Source organism: Drosophila willistoni (assembly GCF_018902025.1).
Source record: "Drosophila willistoni isolate 14030-0811.24 chromosome 2R unlocalized genomic scaffold, UCI_dwil_1.1 Seg167, whole genome shotgun sequence".
NCBI lineage: Eukaryota > Metazoa > Arthropoda > Insecta > Diptera > Drosophilidae > Drosophila > Drosophila willistoni.
In genome coordinates, this window is record NW_025814050.1 from 9,613,371 (window position 1) to 9,630,925 (window position 17,555).

At 37.0% G+C, this 17,555-nt stretch overlaps 4 protein-coding genes across 7 annotated transcripts; 3 read left to right on the forward strand and 1 right to left on the reverse strand.

Moving 5' to 3' along the window:
• Positions 1-152: 152 nt before the first annotated feature.
• On the forward strand, positions 153-2,212 carry LOC6644189 (tubulin gamma-1 chain). Its single transcript, XM_002067140.4, has 3 exons — positions 153-430; positions 482-684; positions 749-2,212. The coding sequence occupies exons 1-3, from the start codon at positions 382-384 to the stop codon at positions 1,913-1,915; spliced, it is 1,419 nt and encodes a 472-aa protein (XP_002067176.1). The 5' UTR covers positions 153-381; the 3' UTR covers positions 1,916-2,212.
• Positions 2,213-2,485: 273 nt separating this feature from the next.
• Positions 2,486-3,873, forward strand: LOC6644082. The gene is made up of 2 exons (XM_002067141.3): positions 2,486-2,841; positions 2,906-3,873. The coding sequence occupies exons 1-2, from the start codon at positions 2,556-2,558 to the stop codon at positions 3,721-3,723; spliced, it is 1,104 nt and encodes a 367-aa protein (XP_002067177.1). The 5' UTR covers positions 2,486-2,555; the 3' UTR covers positions 3,724-3,873.
• A 988-nt stretch (positions 3,874-4,861) lies between these two features.
• On the reverse strand, positions 4,862-7,309 carry LOC124460306. 4 transcript variants are annotated; one of them, XM_047010840.1, is made up of 3 exons: positions 6,735-7,309; positions 5,964-6,703; positions 4,862-5,903 (listed from the first exon to the last, which is right to left on the reverse strand). In XM_047010840.1, the coding sequence occupies exons 1-3, from the start codon at positions 6,743-6,745 to the stop codon at positions 5,755-5,757; spliced, it is 900 nt and encodes a 299-aa protein (XP_046866796.1). In that variant the 5' UTR covers positions 6,746-7,309; the 3' UTR covers positions 4,862-5,754. The 4 variants fall into 4 exon arrangements, with proteins under 4 accessions (XP_046866796.1, XP_046866797.1, XP_046866798.1 ...); XM_047010841.1 differs by having other exon boundaries at positions 5,964-6,422; positions 6,505-7,306; XM_047010842.1 differs by having other exon boundaries at positions 5,964-6,832; positions 7,098-7,117.
• Positions 7,310-9,097: 1,788 nt separating this feature from the next.
• On the forward strand, positions 9,098-17,072 carry LOC6644083 (probable multidrug resistance-associated protein lethal(2)03659). Its single transcript, XM_002067142.4, has 10 exons — positions 9,098-9,222; positions 9,836-9,968; positions 10,037-10,122; positions 12,338-12,658; positions 12,721-12,929; positions 12,990-14,620; positions 14,684-15,243; positions 15,309-15,574; positions 15,638-16,567; positions 16,634-17,072. The coding sequence occupies exons 2-10, from the start codon at positions 9,892-9,894 to the stop codon at positions 16,676-16,678; spliced, it is 4,125 nt and encodes a 1,374-aa protein (XP_002067178.1). The 5' UTR covers positions 9,098-9,222; positions 9,836-9,891; the 3' UTR covers positions 16,679-17,072.
• The last annotated feature ends 483 nt before the right edge of the window (positions 17,073-17,555 follow it).

Here is a 17,555-nt window from a genome sequence, read left to right on the forward strand (position 1 = left end):
ACAAAGTGTTGTGAAATGATGGTCAGCGATACAATAGCTACATATCTACGTACGTAGATATATCTGGAATTTTTTAAATAAATTTAGTTTTAGCCATTTAATTTAGCTTTTTACTGTTTTGCTATAGTGGGCAACTCTGAAGAATACATGTGTTAACCAATACTGGTTGTCGTCAGCTTCTAACTCTTCCCCGCTGTCTCATTTGTTTAAATTTTTGCTTGTTAATAATAATTGCTTTGTTTTATTTTTTTGTTATTCGTTTAAAAAAAGGCGCAAATTTAACTAACAAAGTCAAAGTTGATTAAGAGGTAAACGAAGAAAAGAACAATTTAAAAGAGAAAATTTCAAGTCCCCACACGGATTCGTGCGGAGAGAGGAAAGATGCCAAGCGAAATAATTACTTTGCAGCTAGGTCAATGCGGCAATCAAAGTAAGTCAAATGTATACATATCTACATAAAATATATATTCACTTTTCATAGTTGGCTTTGAGTTTTGGAAGCGATTGTGCCTGGAGCATGGCATCTCACCCAGTGGAGTGCTAGAAGACTTTGCCACTGAGAGCTTGGACCGCAAGGATGTGTTTTTCTATCAGGCCGATGACGATCATTATATACCACGAGCTGTCCTGTTGGACTTGGAGCCCAGGGTGATACATTCCATTATGGGATCAGCTTATGCCAAGGTAAACATTTATGATAAATTGCAATTATTAACTATGGCTAATGATGATTTTTCTGTAACTTTAGCTCTACAATCCAGAAAATGTTTATCTGTCTAAGCATGGTGGAGGTGCCGGCAACAACTGGGCTTCCGGTTACAGCCAGGGTGAGAAGCTGCAAGAGGAAGTGTTCGATATTATAGATCGTGAAGCTGATGGCAGCGATTCATTAGAGGGATTTGTCTTGTGCCATTCCATAGCTGGTGGCACAGGCTCTGGCATGGGATCTTACATTATGGAACGTCTTTCGGATCGTTATCCCAAGAAGCTAATTCAGACTTACAGTGTTTTTCCAAATCAAGATGAGATAAGCGATGTTGTGGTGCAGCCATACAACTCTATGTTAACGCTAAGACGTTTGTGCCAGGCGGCCGACAGTGTCGTGGTCTTGGATAATACAGCCCTGAATAGAATTGCCAGCGATCGTCTGCATATTCAAAATCCTAGTTTCTCCCAAATTAACAATCTCGTTTCGACAATAATGAGTGTGAGCACAACTACATTGCGTTATCCATCATACATGAACAATAATCTCATTGGAATAACTGCACCATTGGTGCCGACACCGCAACTGCATTTCCTGATGACCGGCTACACGCCGTTGACCAATCAGACGAATGTAAACCAGCCGGCAGTTAATGTGCGCAAGACAACAGTATTGGATGTTATGCGGCGACTGTTGCAGCCCAAGAATATGATGGTCTCCACTGGACCAGATAAAACGAATCATCATTGCTATATCTCTATTCTGAACATCATCCAAGGCGAAGTGGATCCGACACAGGTTCACAAATCTCTTCAACGTATTCGGGAACGGAAGATGGCTCAGTTTATTCCTTGGGGACCTACCTCTATTCAAGTGGCACTGTCCCGCACCTCACCCTATGTCCAAAATAATCATCGTGTCTCGGGCCTTATGCTGGCCAATCACACTAGCATCTGTTCCTTGTTTGAGCGTGCTTTGGCTCAATATGACAAGCTGCGCAAACGTGGCGCATTTCTCGATCAGTTTCGGCGTGAGGATATTTTTAAGGATGATCTTTCAGAGCTAGATGAGTCGCGCGAAGTTGTTGATTGCCTGGTTCAGGAATACGAAGCTGCCACAGGCATGGGTTATCTACAATTTTCGGCTAAAAAGCGCGCAGCAGATACAAAATCCGAGGACTCCAAATCTATTGGCCCAAGTTCGGGTTAAGAATTTAAAAAGATATTATGAAGTGCCATTGCTCGAATATGTACATATATATACATATATGTATATATGTGTTTATGTATATGTTTATACATGTAATATGTAATTTAACTCAATTTTCAAAACTTGGACGCACAGGGATTGCAAATCCTTTAAGTATTCAAACAAAAAAAACAAAGCACAAAGATTGTATCCTACAGTATTTTCTGTTGATCTGTTTTTAATAATCTGTGGCGTTACAAATATATGCATGTTTATTATGCTAATAAAACAAAAGTGTTTTAACTATTGTCATTTATACTTTTTTAACGTCTAACTTTATGTCAACGCGGCTTTTTAGCGGAAATCTAGCTAGCTAACCTACCAGCAGTTTCTTATAAACTTGAATTTGTCAAAAACTGGTAGTAGACAACATAAAATAAATATAATTTTAGTATTCTAATAAAGTAAAAAAGTTCAGTACAATAAAAATTAGATATGGCAAAAATTAAATCAAACAGAAAACATTTTTAGCTTTCTTTTGTCTAGCCGTAAATTGGTTAAAACGACAGCACTGCCATTAGGCAAAAAAATACAAAGCAAAACAAAACAAAACTAAAACAAGTATATGTAATGCTTTGCAACCTGTTTAGTCGCAATCGCAATGGCGCCGAATGATGCAAACGCATTTGATAAGCCGGAGGAGAGCTTAAATAAAATAAATACGTTTGCTGTGATAGATTTGGAGACGTGCAATTTACCAGCATTGAACTACAACCGGACATCCATTACAGAGCTCTGTATTTACGCCTTTGATTCTGGGATTCTGAAAGATAATGTCGCCGATGGGGATGCGCCTCAAATTCTCGAAGCACCAAGAGTGATTCATAAGCTTAATCTATTGTTTCAGCCAACAATGATGGTTCATCCGGATGCGGAGAGGCTTACGGGTATGTGCATAGATGCATCTATTCAAAAACGGTGATTTTTTAACACTTTTCTTTAATGTATAAGGTCTGAACAACTATATCCTTGAGAGGGAATCCAGGCTTAATGAGAATTCTGCTCAAATGATTATTAATTTTGTCCGCCATTTGCCAGGACGAATTTGTTTGGTGGCTCACAACGGTTGGAGCTTCGATTTTCCCATTGTTCGTCAGGCTTTTGAAAAACTGAGTCTCTCATTTCCGGAGGATATGCTATGTGTTGATTCACTGCGAGCATTTATTGAAATCGATGATAAGCGTTACATTGAGAACAACCTGCTTAAGGTACCAGTAACCAGACCTTTAAAAATAAACCAAGAGGAGCAAGCGCAAGTGGTGGAAATTAAGGTAGAACCAGTTTGTCAACAAGATCATGTACAAGAACTGGAAATAAAGGTAGAGCCATCGAGTCAGCCAGTCAAAGAAATCAATTGGCGGCAGGTGAACGAAACTACACCCAAACGTCCCATACTGACACCCACAGAAGCAGCATCCAAGCGAAGGAAACTTAACAACACCAATCCAGATGAAGATGAAGACTCGGATGATGAAGCACCCATTAAACGTGATTTTCGTTCGCGTCGACAACTTTTTAAGGGCTTAAAATGTGCCAATCGAAAACGTATACCACCCCGTGGCAAATACAAGTTGGATAACCTCTTTGAACGCACCTTCAATCAACCAGCAGAGAATGCTCATCGAGCCGAAGCTGATGTAGCCATGGTGACCCAACTTATTCAACATTATGGTACCGACTTTTTGGCCTTTGCAGAGGAGCAAGCCATTCCATTCCTTGAGGTGACACCATTAGGTTCGCCGTCAAAAAAACCAAAACTAGGAACTTGATTATATTTGTTCGAAATTTTTAAGATTTTATATTGTATACCAATTGTATATTTTTACCAAATGTTCAAAGCATGTTTTTTACACTAAATTTTTACAAAATTATATTTTTTAATCGCATTTATATAATCAATATATGATGATTTTATTGAATTGTGGCGATTATGGTTATCACTATTAATGTAAAGACGATAAGTTTCTGGGAAACCAAAAAAGGTGATAACAAAAATTTGTTCGACGCAGATCAAGACCAGTATGTATTCAAAGGCATTTTTAAAGCAATTTATGAAGGCTTTGCACTTTTTTCTGACTGATTAATTTTCTACTATCTTTAATAATATTGCATTCACTCAAAACTTTCTGTTAGGCGAATTTCATTAAAAGAAAATTTCACTAAGAGAAATTAGATTCTAAAACTCAGGCTACCATGCTAAAACAATATATGTACATATATGCGTTATGAGCATTTGCGATGTGCATCAATCCCACTGTACACAAAGACGAGATTACGATCGAAGAGAGAATGTGTGAGAGATGACGACGAGAGATTTGGTTTTTGCGCGTCGAAGAAGACGGACGCGTTTAAGGTCTTGCGTCATAGTCGGATGCAAGGTCAAGTCGAGTACCAAAGACGGGTGCTATAAGTCGTGTGTCAAAGTCGTATTTAGTCGTATTTTCATATAAACCCCCTAGACTATAATTGTATCTTAAATAAAACCCCACATATATATGTATATAAATTTAACAATATTTTGAATATCCTGATAGTCATGTTTATGTATTTTTACTTTCATTTGTTTTTATTTTATATACTCAAAGATTGTTCTGCTTGGAAACGATTACAAAGAAATAAAAAACGTTCTTAAATATTACTAATGACTCCGAATCTACAACTTTTTAATACCATTATGTTTCTTATGTAGTTGTTTAAAAGTTTTTGAAATAAAATTCAAATTAAAGCTTTTAATAAAGTTAAAAAAGATCTATATATACATATATCTGTATAGTTTAAGATACTTTTAACAAATTATTCAAATTATATTTTCAAAAACTTCTGCAAAAGCTAGTTGTTCGTTTAAGTTAATGTTAAATTAATATGATATTGAATTTTTACAGAACTTAATTTTTTTAGAAACTAGCAAACCCGGCGAACTTCGTAACGCCTAACAGTCAAAGAATTTCGTGTTACCTTTTAGCTTGAAACTTGCCATTTAAAATGGTGGCCTCAATCACGTTCTTCATTAATTTTTTAATAACCAATCGTGTGCCATTGCACAGCCGTGGTGGGTTCAAGTTACGGAGCAAAATCACCGGAGATCCTACTCTCAATTGTAAGTGGTGCGGTGGCATGCCTGGCAAATCCAAGGAATTCAAAAATTCTACTGGGTAATTTACAGCTTCGATAGTATTGCAAACTGTAACAACAGATTTGTATGACACAGAGTCTGTTAGCAACAATTGTTGTATCTTGAAATTTAATCCATGAACGTCCACATTTTTCGCTGCTAAAATGGCTCTTTCTGCCAGCCACTCAAGATTTATATATTGTGTGTGTACATCGGGAAATATACAGTCGATGAGAACATCTTGCGAGTGGACGATCGTGCAAAAACCGGTTGGTAATTTTATTGATCCAGTATTTTCATGTACGGCAACTTTCCCATTGCCAATATCTAATAGCTGTTTCGAAAAAGTTTCGGCGGATGGATCCTGAAGCGTTTGAACGCGCATGTTCACATGCCCTGTCATGACGATGTATTGCACTTTGTCCAGGTAATAACGATGTAATTTCCTGCCATTTTGGATTACATGTAAAAGTAATAAAAAAGCAAGGTCGTCCATATTATCCATATTATATCCATAGCATCCTGTATGTATTCTTGCATGTGACGTGGACTACCTATGTACGATGATGGTAGGATGACAGAGTTACCGATTTCGGCAGTATCAGCGTTGCTGGCAATAGCATCTCGCAAGTGAATGTATTCTTCCGCACGCAGCTTCTGTTGGTTAAATCGCAAGTATCGTAGTCGTTCACTCTCTATCTTGACGTATGTACATATCGACCATAAATTGTTGGCAAAGCTCACGACATCGTAGAATGATATTATCCTGACCACGTCTAATCATCAACCGAAACGAATAGAAATCCTTTGAGCTAATATTCTTGTTTGTTTCGGTTCCTATAATAGTATATCCATGTATTAATTGAAGAGTTTTAATATTCTTAATGAATGAATTACCTGTTACCGGATCTCGTTGCTTAAGGTTTATGCAATATCCGTCTTGTCCCTTCCAAAAAATGAGTGGATATTGGAGAGCATAATATAAACGATGGGTATCAGGAATGGACTGAAGAGAATTATTTCTTCTTCGAATCACGATTTGTCGCGTAGCTGTATGGTCGCCAACCATGATTCCAGCCACGTCGTCAACAACAGGTGCGTTGAATCGACGTATATGCCCTCCAGCTGGTGTTCTATCAGGATTGATGAAAATAGCGTGATTGTCACTTTGTAGCTTATGCATATGTGATTTGAATAATTTCAACAATTCGTTGTGCTCATTTAACAGAGCGTCCAGCTCGCTGACAATGCGCGTTGCAAATGGTGAATTGAGGTGATTATAGTTGCAACGTGTATTTACGCGATTTGCGAGTGCCCGTTCGGAGTCCTCGCCACCCATAAAGTAAATTTGTAAAAATTTATAAGGTTCGTTTGGCATTGGTAGTAATGAGCCGACTTTGTGGTAAATTTGGCCTTTGATTTTGAATGTGGAATTAAATTGTTGACCATTTGCAGCAGTATTTTTAACTATTTCCGTTGCTCCGAACGATGTCATTTGAAAACATGAATTGAATTGCCGAATTGAGCGCAAGAACAGCGAAGAATTTGGATCAGTACCAATAAGGAGGCCGTGCAATGGTTCCGGCGGTGTTTCAATTTCTGGAAGTTTCACTTTTCCTGATGAGCAACACATCCCAATTGGCTCATTTTTAAATTTAAGGGCTTGACAGTGCGGGCATTCCTTGTCCAATGTACCAATTACCACTTTGGAATGAGCGTAATATTCAACATCAGGCTCATACTGAAATGCTAGTCGAAGAAATGAATGTGATGTAAATGCTCGAAGTACTTGTTGATGTTGGTCAATCCCTCTACGTCTGTTGGCTACGAATCTGCGTGCTTCTCTTCGTTCCAATTGTCTTTGTTGGTTTCGCTCATCTCGTAACTGCGCCATTCTTACACGGACATCTGCATTACTTTGTTGCCTTTCTGCATCTGATCTTATTGCTCTTCTATCTTGCATGCCTCTAGATCTGTTTGTTTGACGACTCAAATTAGCCCCCCTGCGTGTTCGTGGCATTGTTGTAATAAATCAAGTTGGAAAACTGATTGGTGTATAACGTGTATTATTTTCTTGATCAATAATTAGCGCAGCGAGTTCGGTCGCACTCGAGTTGTAACAACGACTGAACTCGAGACGCACAATTCTTGTGCGCGCCTTCCACCGAACCACACTCGGCGACAGCGACAGAACGCTTGTCCTGAAATTAAAAGAAAATTTCAACTGTTTGTTCCGAAAAAAAAACTGGAAAATTAAATTTTTGTATACGGAAATCCACAAGCGAAGCCGTGTGAACTCAACAGTGTACATCACCTTACTGAAATCTAGAAAGTCTCAACGTTGTATATGGTTTTTCGCGGCCTGTTTCGATTGGAAGATTTAAATTATTTTTGTTGAATTTCATCTCTAATCAAGTAGGCCGTGTGTCTAATTTCACTCGTATAAAACACAGGGTAGTTCAGATATCCAGCACAGTTAGTCAGTTTTAATCGTGAGCTCGTTATTATTTGGGTATAAAAAATAGATGTTGGCCTATTCTCAGTCCTACACGATCTGCATAAAAAATTTCGTGAGAATCGGTGGAGCCGTTTCGGAGTAGTTTTGTAACAAACACTACACACTCGAGAATTTTATATATATAGATAAATTTAACAATATTTTGAATATCCTGATAGTCATATGTTTATGTATTTTTACTTTCATTTGATCTTATTTTATATACTCAAAGATTGTTCTTCTTCGAAACGATTACAAAGAAATTAAAAACTTTCTTAAATATTACTAATGACTCCGAATCTACAACTTTTTAGTACCATTATGTTTCTTATGTAGTTGTTTCAAAGTTTTTGAAATAAAATTCAAATTAAAGCTTTTAATAAAGTTTAAAAAAAAATCTATATATACATATATCTGTATAGTTTAAGATACTTTTTAACAAATTATTTAAATTATAGTTTCAAGAACTTCCGCAAAAGCTATTCGTTCGTTTAAGTTAATGTTAATATGATATTGAACTTTTACAGAATTTAATTTTTTTAGAAATAGTCCCAAAAGTATGCAATGGCCATGAATTTTCGTATTAATATGTGTCATTGATATTTGTTAACATACCTTTGAACATATGTGAAAATGAAGTAAGTCGTCTCGCCGACTTAGGTATACCATACACCAGTAAAGCAAATATTTCAACTTTATTAAACAAATGCATTTTCACATGCTTCTTACAAGCATATCTTAGTATCTCGCTCACTCAACCATACGAGCACCCTAGGGCCCTCACCAGCCAACGGCCAACTCCGGCCTTATGGAAAAACGTTTATATGCATAACTCGACTGTTTTTTGTCCGATTTTGATCAAATTTGGTATTTTGCTAGATATTAGTACTAAATTTAAGTGTGCCAAATTTGGTTGCATAGGGTAAAAAAATACGGGAGATAATCAAGTTTTTGAAATTACGGGGGCGGAAAAGGGCGTGGCAAAATTTTTACACATACAAAATGTGTGCATTTACTAAGCGAATATACATACCAAATATGGTGGCTCTAGCTGGAATAGTTTTTGAGATAAACGCTTTTTTTAAATTGCGGGGGCGGAAAGGGGCGTGGCAAAAATTTGAAATAAACTTGATCACTCTACATACTACACGAGTCTACATACCAAATTTGGTGGCTCTAGCTCTTATAGTGTCCGAGATCTAGGTGTTCATACGGACAGACGGACGGACGGACAGACGGACATGGCTAGATCGACTCGGTTGTTGATCCTGATCAAGAATATATATACTTTGTGGGGTCGGAGATGCTTCCTTCTGCCTGTTACATACATTTTGGCGACTTTAATATACCATTTCACCCTATGGGTGTATGGTATAATGAAATGAAATTAATTTGCCGATTTGGGACTTGTTGATTCCATTCGGTGGCGAATTTGGCCAAACAGCTGGCTCGCTCAGTAGCGAACTGCCCTTCGAGAAGCGTGGTTGTTTTTTTGTTGTTAGTTCGTTTGTAGCGGTTGAAATTGTTTTTTCTTTTTTTATATTATATGTGTACATATGTGTATATAAATTTATTTAAGCATATTGTTTGTATTACGTTGCCAACGAATCTCCAACCGGGGACGGGACGCCGCCGGTTTGTTGCGGCAAAGTGTTGAAAGTAATTTGCAAGTTCTGTTTTAGGTTCTTTTTTTTATTGTTTATATGTAAACAATAAGTGAATATAAAGTATACGTACATATAAGCACAATTCTATTTGATTGAATCGTCTATTTTGTTCACAATTGTTTAGTAAATTTTGTGCGCTCATGTAAAATACACAAAATCCGTGTGATTAGATAATTTGCAAGTGATAATATTTGAATCGATGAATGAACTGTTATTTGAATTCCCACTTAAATAAATTATTGTACAGTTTGGTGTAATCTCATAGAACGGAATCAAGCACAAAGTTTAACTGTAAATGCCGACATATGTATGTACATAAGTATATGTATATATATATATATATATATGTAGCCCATGACTCAATGAAGAGCCACCCGCGTGCTTTATGTTTCTTCTTCGATTTTTTTGTTGTTGTCTTGCCGTGGAATATTCCCCCCCGCCCCCTTTAGAAAAAGGAACTCGGCGAATTTGCTGATGTTACCAAGCCAACATAAATTCATGGCTGGTTAAATAAATAGAAATGGAAATATGAATATTTTTTTGCTGATAATTTGTTATTATTATTCCTTGTCTCTAATTGTAATTTCATCTCCTTGCCATAACAGAGTATTATAAGGAATTCTCATTTTGTGTATAATTTGGAGCCAATTTCAATTTCATCATGCAATCGGTAAAGACGGATGATTTACCGGAAAATCCACGAGAGCATTCGAATTTTATATCATCCGCTTGCTTCTGGTATGTATGGGTAAAATAATTGAATAATTCTTTATATTATTAATAAATTTATTTTTCTCTTGTTCTAGGTACACTTTGCCTACATTTCTTAAGGGTCGCAAAAGAACATTGGATACCAAGGATCTCTATAAAGCCTTGAAGGAACACAAGTCAGGTGTGTGTGTGTGTGTGTGTTTGTGTGGGTGTGCTTGGGTGTGTGTGTGGGCGTGAACTGTTGCTTTATCAATAATTTGCGCAATTAATGTTACTCTCTCAGGGAAAGCCTTTTGACAACTACGTCAGTTAGTATTATCTAATATAATCTTATCTGTATACAGATGTATATCTAATTACATATTAACTATGCATATATGTATATATGTTGTGGGAAATTTGGGTTATCAGCATGAATATTTATTATATACATAATTATTATTTAAGCACTTAACTTTGATTATGAATTGAAAGAAATGCTGACATTGATATTTTTTATGTGAGTAAATATTTGAAAAGATTAGGGGATAGTAAATTTTTGAGAAGATTAGATTACTAGACGCAATTGTTTAATATCTGCATTCAAGTCAAAGCCATTTTAATGAATGAATTGTTTTCATGTTTTAACTAATTAAATTCCATGTTCGTTTAATTGCTTAACTATTTGTTACTTTTTATTCTTTTTATCACCTTTTGTACTTGTTTTAATATCTTGTAAACATATTTTTATCTTGTTAAAAACAGGCGAAACTAGAGCTTTAATTAACTTCAAAAAATGTCAAAGTCTATGATGAAGTTTTGATTTTTAGCTTTTTCTTCTTTTCTCTTTCTAACTAATTTTAGTCTTGGTATACCCCACTGAATCATACGAACCAGTCATATAATCAAATTTTCGTATAATACACATACATACGCATACATCTATGCCTTGTAACTTAATTGTGTACAAGCAATACTTGATTTTAGCACAACTTCTTTATATGTATGTTTAAAAAATCGAATTCTTTGTCGGCTTATTGCATACTTTTGGGAGCAAAGTTCCCTCATTTCCGCTCGGCCTATGCATAGATAAAACCACTTTAAAATTGTTTGTGATATACAAATTTAAGTTTTTAAAAGGTTTTCTTAGCTTTCAATAGCCCAAAAATGAATCAAAACATATTGGGAAAAAATTATATATGTATATTATTTTTTATAAAAATACTTGTGTATGTCCTTGACAGCGATTTTTCAACGTCCCTCAAGAAAAATAAAAATATGTATCCTTAAGGATAATCAGAAACTATAGGCTAAGCAACATTGAAGTTGAAAAATTTCGAACGTTTTTAAGAACGTCTTCACTTTGCGAATCTAAAAATTTAACCGATTTTTGAAAGTTGTTTAAATGACTTTCAATTCAAATTTAAATGAAAATCTTAGTGACGATAATTATCCAGCTATTTTTTCAATCGATACAAAAACCGCAAAAGAAAAGCAAAGTAATGTAATAAACTTAAAGTTTTTGAAATATTTGAAAAATACTTTTCTTTATTTTCAAGCCAGAATGCTTTATATCTTGCTACATTAATATCTCGTAAACTAATTTCAATTGTTTCATGCCATCTTAAAATTGCATTTTAACTAAGATACATATAACTTTTTGAAATCGCTTCACAATTGGCCAAAATACATTCTAAAGAAAGGCAGATTGAAAATGTATGTTTAAAAAACTCCTTTTGAACTATTTTCATTCATGTACCAAATTTTACACTTGTAAAATGATCCTCTAATTTTCCTTAATACGCCGAAAACTTATGTATATTTTGGGCCCGCTCTGGCATAATTCCGCACTGACCTTAAGCGGTCCTTCTCGATTCAAACTGGATCATGCAAAATAAAATATAACAAAATGATATTGAAAGCTAAAGATTTGTCAAAGAAAAAATCCAGTACAGTATAAAATACAAATTGTATTTACTGAAAATATTCCAAACCCAGATAAGAATTTTAAAGCCCTCCCCTTTACACATTCTAAATATTTTATCTAAGAAATTCTGTCATGACTTTCATAAATGTCTAACAAAGTTTCTACTTAAGTTTTACATACAAAACAATTAAATATGTCAAAAATGATTCAATTGACAGTTTTCTTGTGTATGTGCAGATTGGTTTGTAGGCAAAACAATTAATTTACTTGATTGATTGTACCTACATATATTTCACAATATATGTATGTATATATACATAGTATGATATGTTCGTTGAACTCATACTTTGTTTTTAATCCACAAAAAAAAAAAATGTATATTGTGTCACGAGTGCAATTGGCAGACTGATAAGTCTGTTTGGTCTGTCTGATTTTATTTTTATTTCATAATTTCGTGCAATATGTATTAAAATATTTATTATATTTACAGAAACACTGGGCAACAGAATTTGCGATGCCTGGGAGCATGAGATACAAAAGAAAAAGGATAACAAGAAGGAGCCAAGTCTATTGAAAGTGATAATCAAAGTGTTTGGCTGGTATTTTGCTCTATTGGGTGTGGTGCTGTTTCTTCTGGAGCTGGGATTAAGGACTCTGCAGCCATTGTTTCTGTTAAAGTTGATAGCTTATTTCACGCACAATGAAAAGGAGAGCATCGAGGCGGCATATTATTATGCTGCTGGAGTGGTTTTATGTAGTGCCCTTAATGTCTTTATTATGCATCCATATATGCTGGGCACAATGCATGTTGGTGGGTTAATCATTCATTAGAATCTTTTCCTCTGAATTTATAGTCTACTTGTTTCGTTTTAGGCCTTAAACTACGTGTGGGCATGTGCAGTATGATATATCGCAAGGCTTTAAGATTAAGTAAAACTGCATTGGGCGATACAACGGCTGGTCATGTGGTCAATTTGATGTCCAATGATATGGGACGCATGGATTTGGTTACCATATTTGTTCACTATCTATGGGTAGGACCGCTTGAGACAGTTTTCATAACTTATCTTATGTATCAGGAGGTGAGTCTGCAGGTGTGACAAACAAGAAAACTTTATATTGAGTATTCGCTATCGTTTTAGATTGGGATTTCTGCTATATTTGGGGTGGCCTTTATGTTATCCTTTATACCACTGCAAGCGTATTTGGGCAAGAAAACTTCCGTTCTAAGATTGAGAACAGCGTTGCGTACTGATGAACGTGTACGGATGATGAATGAGATTATATCGGGCATACAAGTAATTAAAATGTATGCTTGGGAATTGCCATTTGAGCAAATGGTTGCATTTGCCCGTAAAAAGGAAATCAATGCCATCAGACATGTATCCTATATACGTGGTATATTGCTCTCATTCATTATATTCCTCACAAGAGTTTCCATATTTCTCAGTCTTGTGGGCTACGTTTTATTGGGTACATTTCTAACACCAGAAATAGCATTTTTGATCACGGCCTATTACAATATACTACGGACCACAATGACGGTATTCTTTCCACAAGGAATTTCTCAGCTGGCTGAAGCTTTGGTATCGATTAAACGTGTTGAAAAGTATATGAAATCTGAGGAAACAGATGTCAGTGATAAGAGTATGGATATGCCCTTGCCCCCGGGTAGCAATCAGAATACTCTACAATCCCCCGCAGAAGGCGATGAGGACAATGAGAAGGATTTGACTGAGAAGCTATTGAATCCCTTGCCAATTTCGTTACCACACATCAGTGAGAATGCTGTATTATCGGAGGCTGGAATATCGATTACAGATCTCAAGGCAAAATGGGATCCCAAATCACCGGACTATACACTAAATGGCGTGAATTTGCGCGTCCAACCTGGTACCTTGCTTGGCATCGTGGGTCGCACTGGATCTGGAAAATCCAGTCTCATTCAGGCCATACTGGGAGAACTTCGAGCTGAGTCTGGTGAGATTCGAGTAAATGGTAGCTTCACTTATGCCTCTCAAGAACCCTGGCTCTTCTCCGGTACTGTGAGACAGAATATACTCTTCGGTCAACCCATGGACAAGCGACGCTATGGCCAAGTGGTTAAGAAATGCGCTCTGGAACGAGATTTTGAATTGCTGCCCTATAAGGATAAAACAATTGTCGGTGAACGTGGCGCCTCTTTGTCCGGGGGCCAGAAAGCTCGCATCAGTCTGGCTCGTGCTGTATATCGTCAAACAGATATTTATCTCTTGGATGATCCTCTAAGTGCTGTCGACACTCATGTAGCTCGCCATCTTTTCGAGCAGTGTATGCGGGGCTACCTAAGGGAACGCATTGTCATCTTGGCCACACATCAATTGCAATTTCTACAGAATGCCGATCAAATTGTCATTATGGACAAGGGTCAGGTAAGCGCCGTGGGTACCTACGATTCCCTGCGACAATCTGGCCTGGATTTTGCAAGTATGTTAGCTGATCCCTCACGCGATGAGCAAGAGGATCAAGCCTCACGCTCTAGATCCAGCAGTCGAAGTGATCATCGACGAAATAGCGAACAATCTCTTTTATCATTGGCCGATTCGACACATGATGAAACAGTGGCTGATCAAATGAATCCCCAAGAGAGACAAGAAGCGGGACGCATTGGTTTAGCTTTGTACAATAAATACTTTAAGGCCGGAGGAGGTTTCTTTGCCTTTTTCGTAATGATGGCATTCTGTGTTTTATCCCAGGCGTTAGCGTCACTTGGAGATTATTTCCTTTCTTATTGGTAAGTACCTAGATAAAAATTAAAAAAAATATATATACAATTAATCCAATTTGCTTTGCTTAGGGTGGCCAATAAAGGAGACAATGCTGTGGTGCGTCAAGTTAAGCATTCGAATCTAACCATTGGCAATTCCTCAAATATTACACCTGATGTGGTTAAAGAATCCCCTCGCCTGGCCAATTGGTTGCACGAGTCCATCGGCTGGGATGTTGATGCCGAAATGCTGGATACTTATATCTTTACAATCATTACTATTGCCACAATTGTAATTACTGTCGCCCGTTCGTTTCTCTTCTTTAATTTGGCTATGAAGGCATCGATTCAATTGCACAATTCCATGTTTCGTGGCATTACACGGGCAGCCATGTACTTCTTCAACACAAATCCTTCGGGTCGAATATTGAATCGTTTCTCCAAAGATATGGGACAAGTAGATGAGATATTGCCAGCTGTGATGATGGATGTCATACAAATTTTCCTATCTTTGGCAGGCATTGTTATAGTCATTGCCATTGTGAATTCATTGTTTCTCATACCCACAATTATATTGGGCCTAATCTTCTATCAGCTGCGAACCTTCTATTTGAAAACATCGCGTGATGTGAAACGCTTGGAGGCCATAAGTGAGTACAAAACGAGTTACGTAGAGAGAAGAATCTGCCTGATTTAATCTCATTATTCTTTCCAGCTCGCTCGCCCATCTATTCCCATTTGGCGGCCTCTTTGACCGGTCTATCTACTATACGTGCATTTGGTGCTCAACGTGTGTTAATATCCGAATTCGACAATCATCAGGATTTGCATAGTTCAGCGTTTTATATGTTCATTAGCACATCGAGAGCCTTTGGCTATTGGCTTGATTGTTTCTGTGTAGTTTATATAGCGATTATAACATTGAGTTTCTTTATATTCACCCCAAGCAACGGTGGAGATGTTGGTTTGGCCATTACTCAGGTAAATTATGCAGTTAAACTGTTTAATCAAAATATCTATATATAAATTGGCATTCGTTTCCAGGCAATGGGCATGACCGGCATGGTCCAGTGGGGTATGCGTCAATCTGCCGAATTGGAGAACACCATGACGGCCGTGGAACGTGTTGTCGAATACGAGGACATTGAACCTGAGGGAGAATTAGAGGCGCCAGCTGATAAGAAACCACCTAAATCATGGCCTGAATATGGTCAAATTTTGTTTGATGAGTTAAGCCTGCGTTACTTCCCCGATCCTAAATCTGAATATGTCTTGAGGGCTTTAAATTTCGTAATTAAACCACGTGAAAAGGTGGGCATAGTCGGGCGTACAGGTGCTGGAAAATCATCTCTAATCAATGCCCTCTTCCGTCTATCCTATACGGATGGTTCCATCATCATCGATAAGCGTGATACCCAAAAAATGGGACTACACGATCTAAGGAGTAAAATTTCCATTATACCCCAAGAGCCAGTCTTATTCTCTGGCACAATGCGTTACAATCTCGATCCATTCGATGAGTATAGCGATGAGAAACTGTGGCAAGCGTTGGATGAAGTGAAACTAAAGGAAAGTGTTTCCGAGCTGCCAAGTGGTCTGCAAAGTCGCATTACTGAAGGTGGCACCAATTTCAGCGTTGGTCAACGTCAATTGGTCTGTCTGGCACGGGCCATTCTCCGTGAGAATCGCATATTGGTCATGGATGAGGCCACAGCAAATGTAGATCCACACACTGATGCTTTAATTCAGACCACTATAAGGAACAAATTCCAAGAGTGCACCGTTCTAACCATAGCACATCGTCTGCACACAATTATGGACTCGGATAAAGTTCTGGTCATGGATGCCGGGCGAGTGGTCGAATTTGGTGCACCCTACGAGCTACTCACTGCCGTAGATACCAGAGTATTTCAAGGGATGGTTAAACAAACTGGTCAAGCCACTTATGATAGTTTATTAAAAGTTGCACAAAGGGTAAGAGAAAGCAATTTCTAGCTTAGGGAGTAGAAATTTTGATGGTATTATTTTTATAAATTTCAGGCCTTTGAGGACGCCCAACAACAGCAGAGACGTTCATCTTCCTGAAAATTTAAATGTAGCCAACAGCATATTTTTGAGAACTTCAAACCAGACGGATTCATAAAGCTCTCTCAAAAGTAATGGAAGTTAAAATTCCTATTATTTGTGATTTTGGATATAGTTCAAGAATACCAAGATAACCGATGGATGCATAAATAATGGTGTTGCGGACCGCCCTCTCTCAGGTTATGCAATTTGGCTCCTTGAAGCATAACTATTTACTTTATTTGATGCATGATATAAATAATTTAGGAAAAAATCAATGTGCCTTTCACAAACAAAATAAAATGTTTTTCAATTTATAGAAATGTACCAAATAATATGTTGTTAAATGTGTACATAAGCTAATGGCCAAGTTTGTTAAGGATTTAAATGCGAAATAAAAATCCCGTCCTATTTATGCATTTCTTATTCCAGTCAGAAAGTCTCACAGTTTTAGAATCTGTAAAGTAAGATTTGGAGTAGTTCAAGAATCTATTTTAAGTAGTTTTGACAGCAAATATGGTATAAACTATCGTTCTGTAATAGGATAATTTGTTTTTGAAGATCTAGATCTAGATTTAAGAAAACATGGGAACAAATAATTTGGAGGCGGAACCGATATACTTTTCGAAACGTTTATAAAAATACTATATTATGATGCCGGGTATGAACATCCGACGTATTATATTTTGTGGATTCCTCAAACTTAAATAGCAAACCATTGATAATCAATTTTCTAGCCTTTTTAAGAATGCTTATCAATTACTTATTGTGTGCAGTGAGCATTTTACGAGCATTAAGTTTGCATGGTGGGTCACTTAAACATCTGAAATTTTGGCACCTCGTATAGCTCGTGCAGCACTTGCGTTGAGCAATGACGTTATAGCTGTCGGCAGCGTTT

Excerpts from the sequence above, each read along its gene's own strand:
- LOC6644082 (XM_002067141.3), top strand. The coding sequence starts at position 2,556 with ATGGCGCCGAATGATGCAAACGCATTTGATAAGCCGGAGGAGAGCTTA. Across the intron at positions 2,842-2,905 it reads GGATGCGGAGAGGCTTACGG|GTCTGAACAACTATATCCTT; the intron begins GTATGTGCATAG and ends TTAATGTATAAG.
- LOC6644189 (XM_002067140.4), top strand. The coding sequence starts at position 382 with ATGCCAAGCGAAATAATTACTTTGCAGCTAGGTCAATGCGGCAATCAA. Across the intron at positions 431-481 it reads AGGTCAATGCGGCAATCAAA|TTGGCTTTGAGTTTTGGAAG; the intron begins GTAAGTCAAATG and ends CACTTTTCATAG. Across the intron at positions 685-748 it reads TGGGATCAGCTTATGCCAAG|CTCTACAATCCAGAAAATGT; the intron begins GTAAACATTTAT and ends CTGTAACTTTAG.
- LOC6644083 (XM_002067142.4), top strand. The coding sequence starts at position 9,892 with ATGCAATCGGTAAAGACGGATGATTTACCGGAAAATCCACGAGAGCAT. Across the intron at positions 9,969-10,036 it reads ATATCATCCGCTTGCTTCTG|GTACACTTTGCCTACATTTC; the intron begins GTATGTATGGGT and ends CTCTTGTTCTAG. Across the intron at positions 16,568-16,633 it reads TATTAAAAGTTGCACAAAGG|GCCTTTGAGGACGCCCAACA; the intron begins GTAAGAGAAAGC and ends TATAAATTTCAG.
- LOC124460306 (XM_047010839.1), bottom strand. The coding sequence starts at position 7,086 with ATGCCACGAACACGCAGGGGGGCTAATTTGAGTCGTCAAACAAACAGA. Across the intron at positions 5,904-5,963 it reads GCAACGAGATCCGGTAACAG|GAACCGAAACAAACAAGAAT; the intron begins GTAATTCATTCA and ends ATACTATTATAG.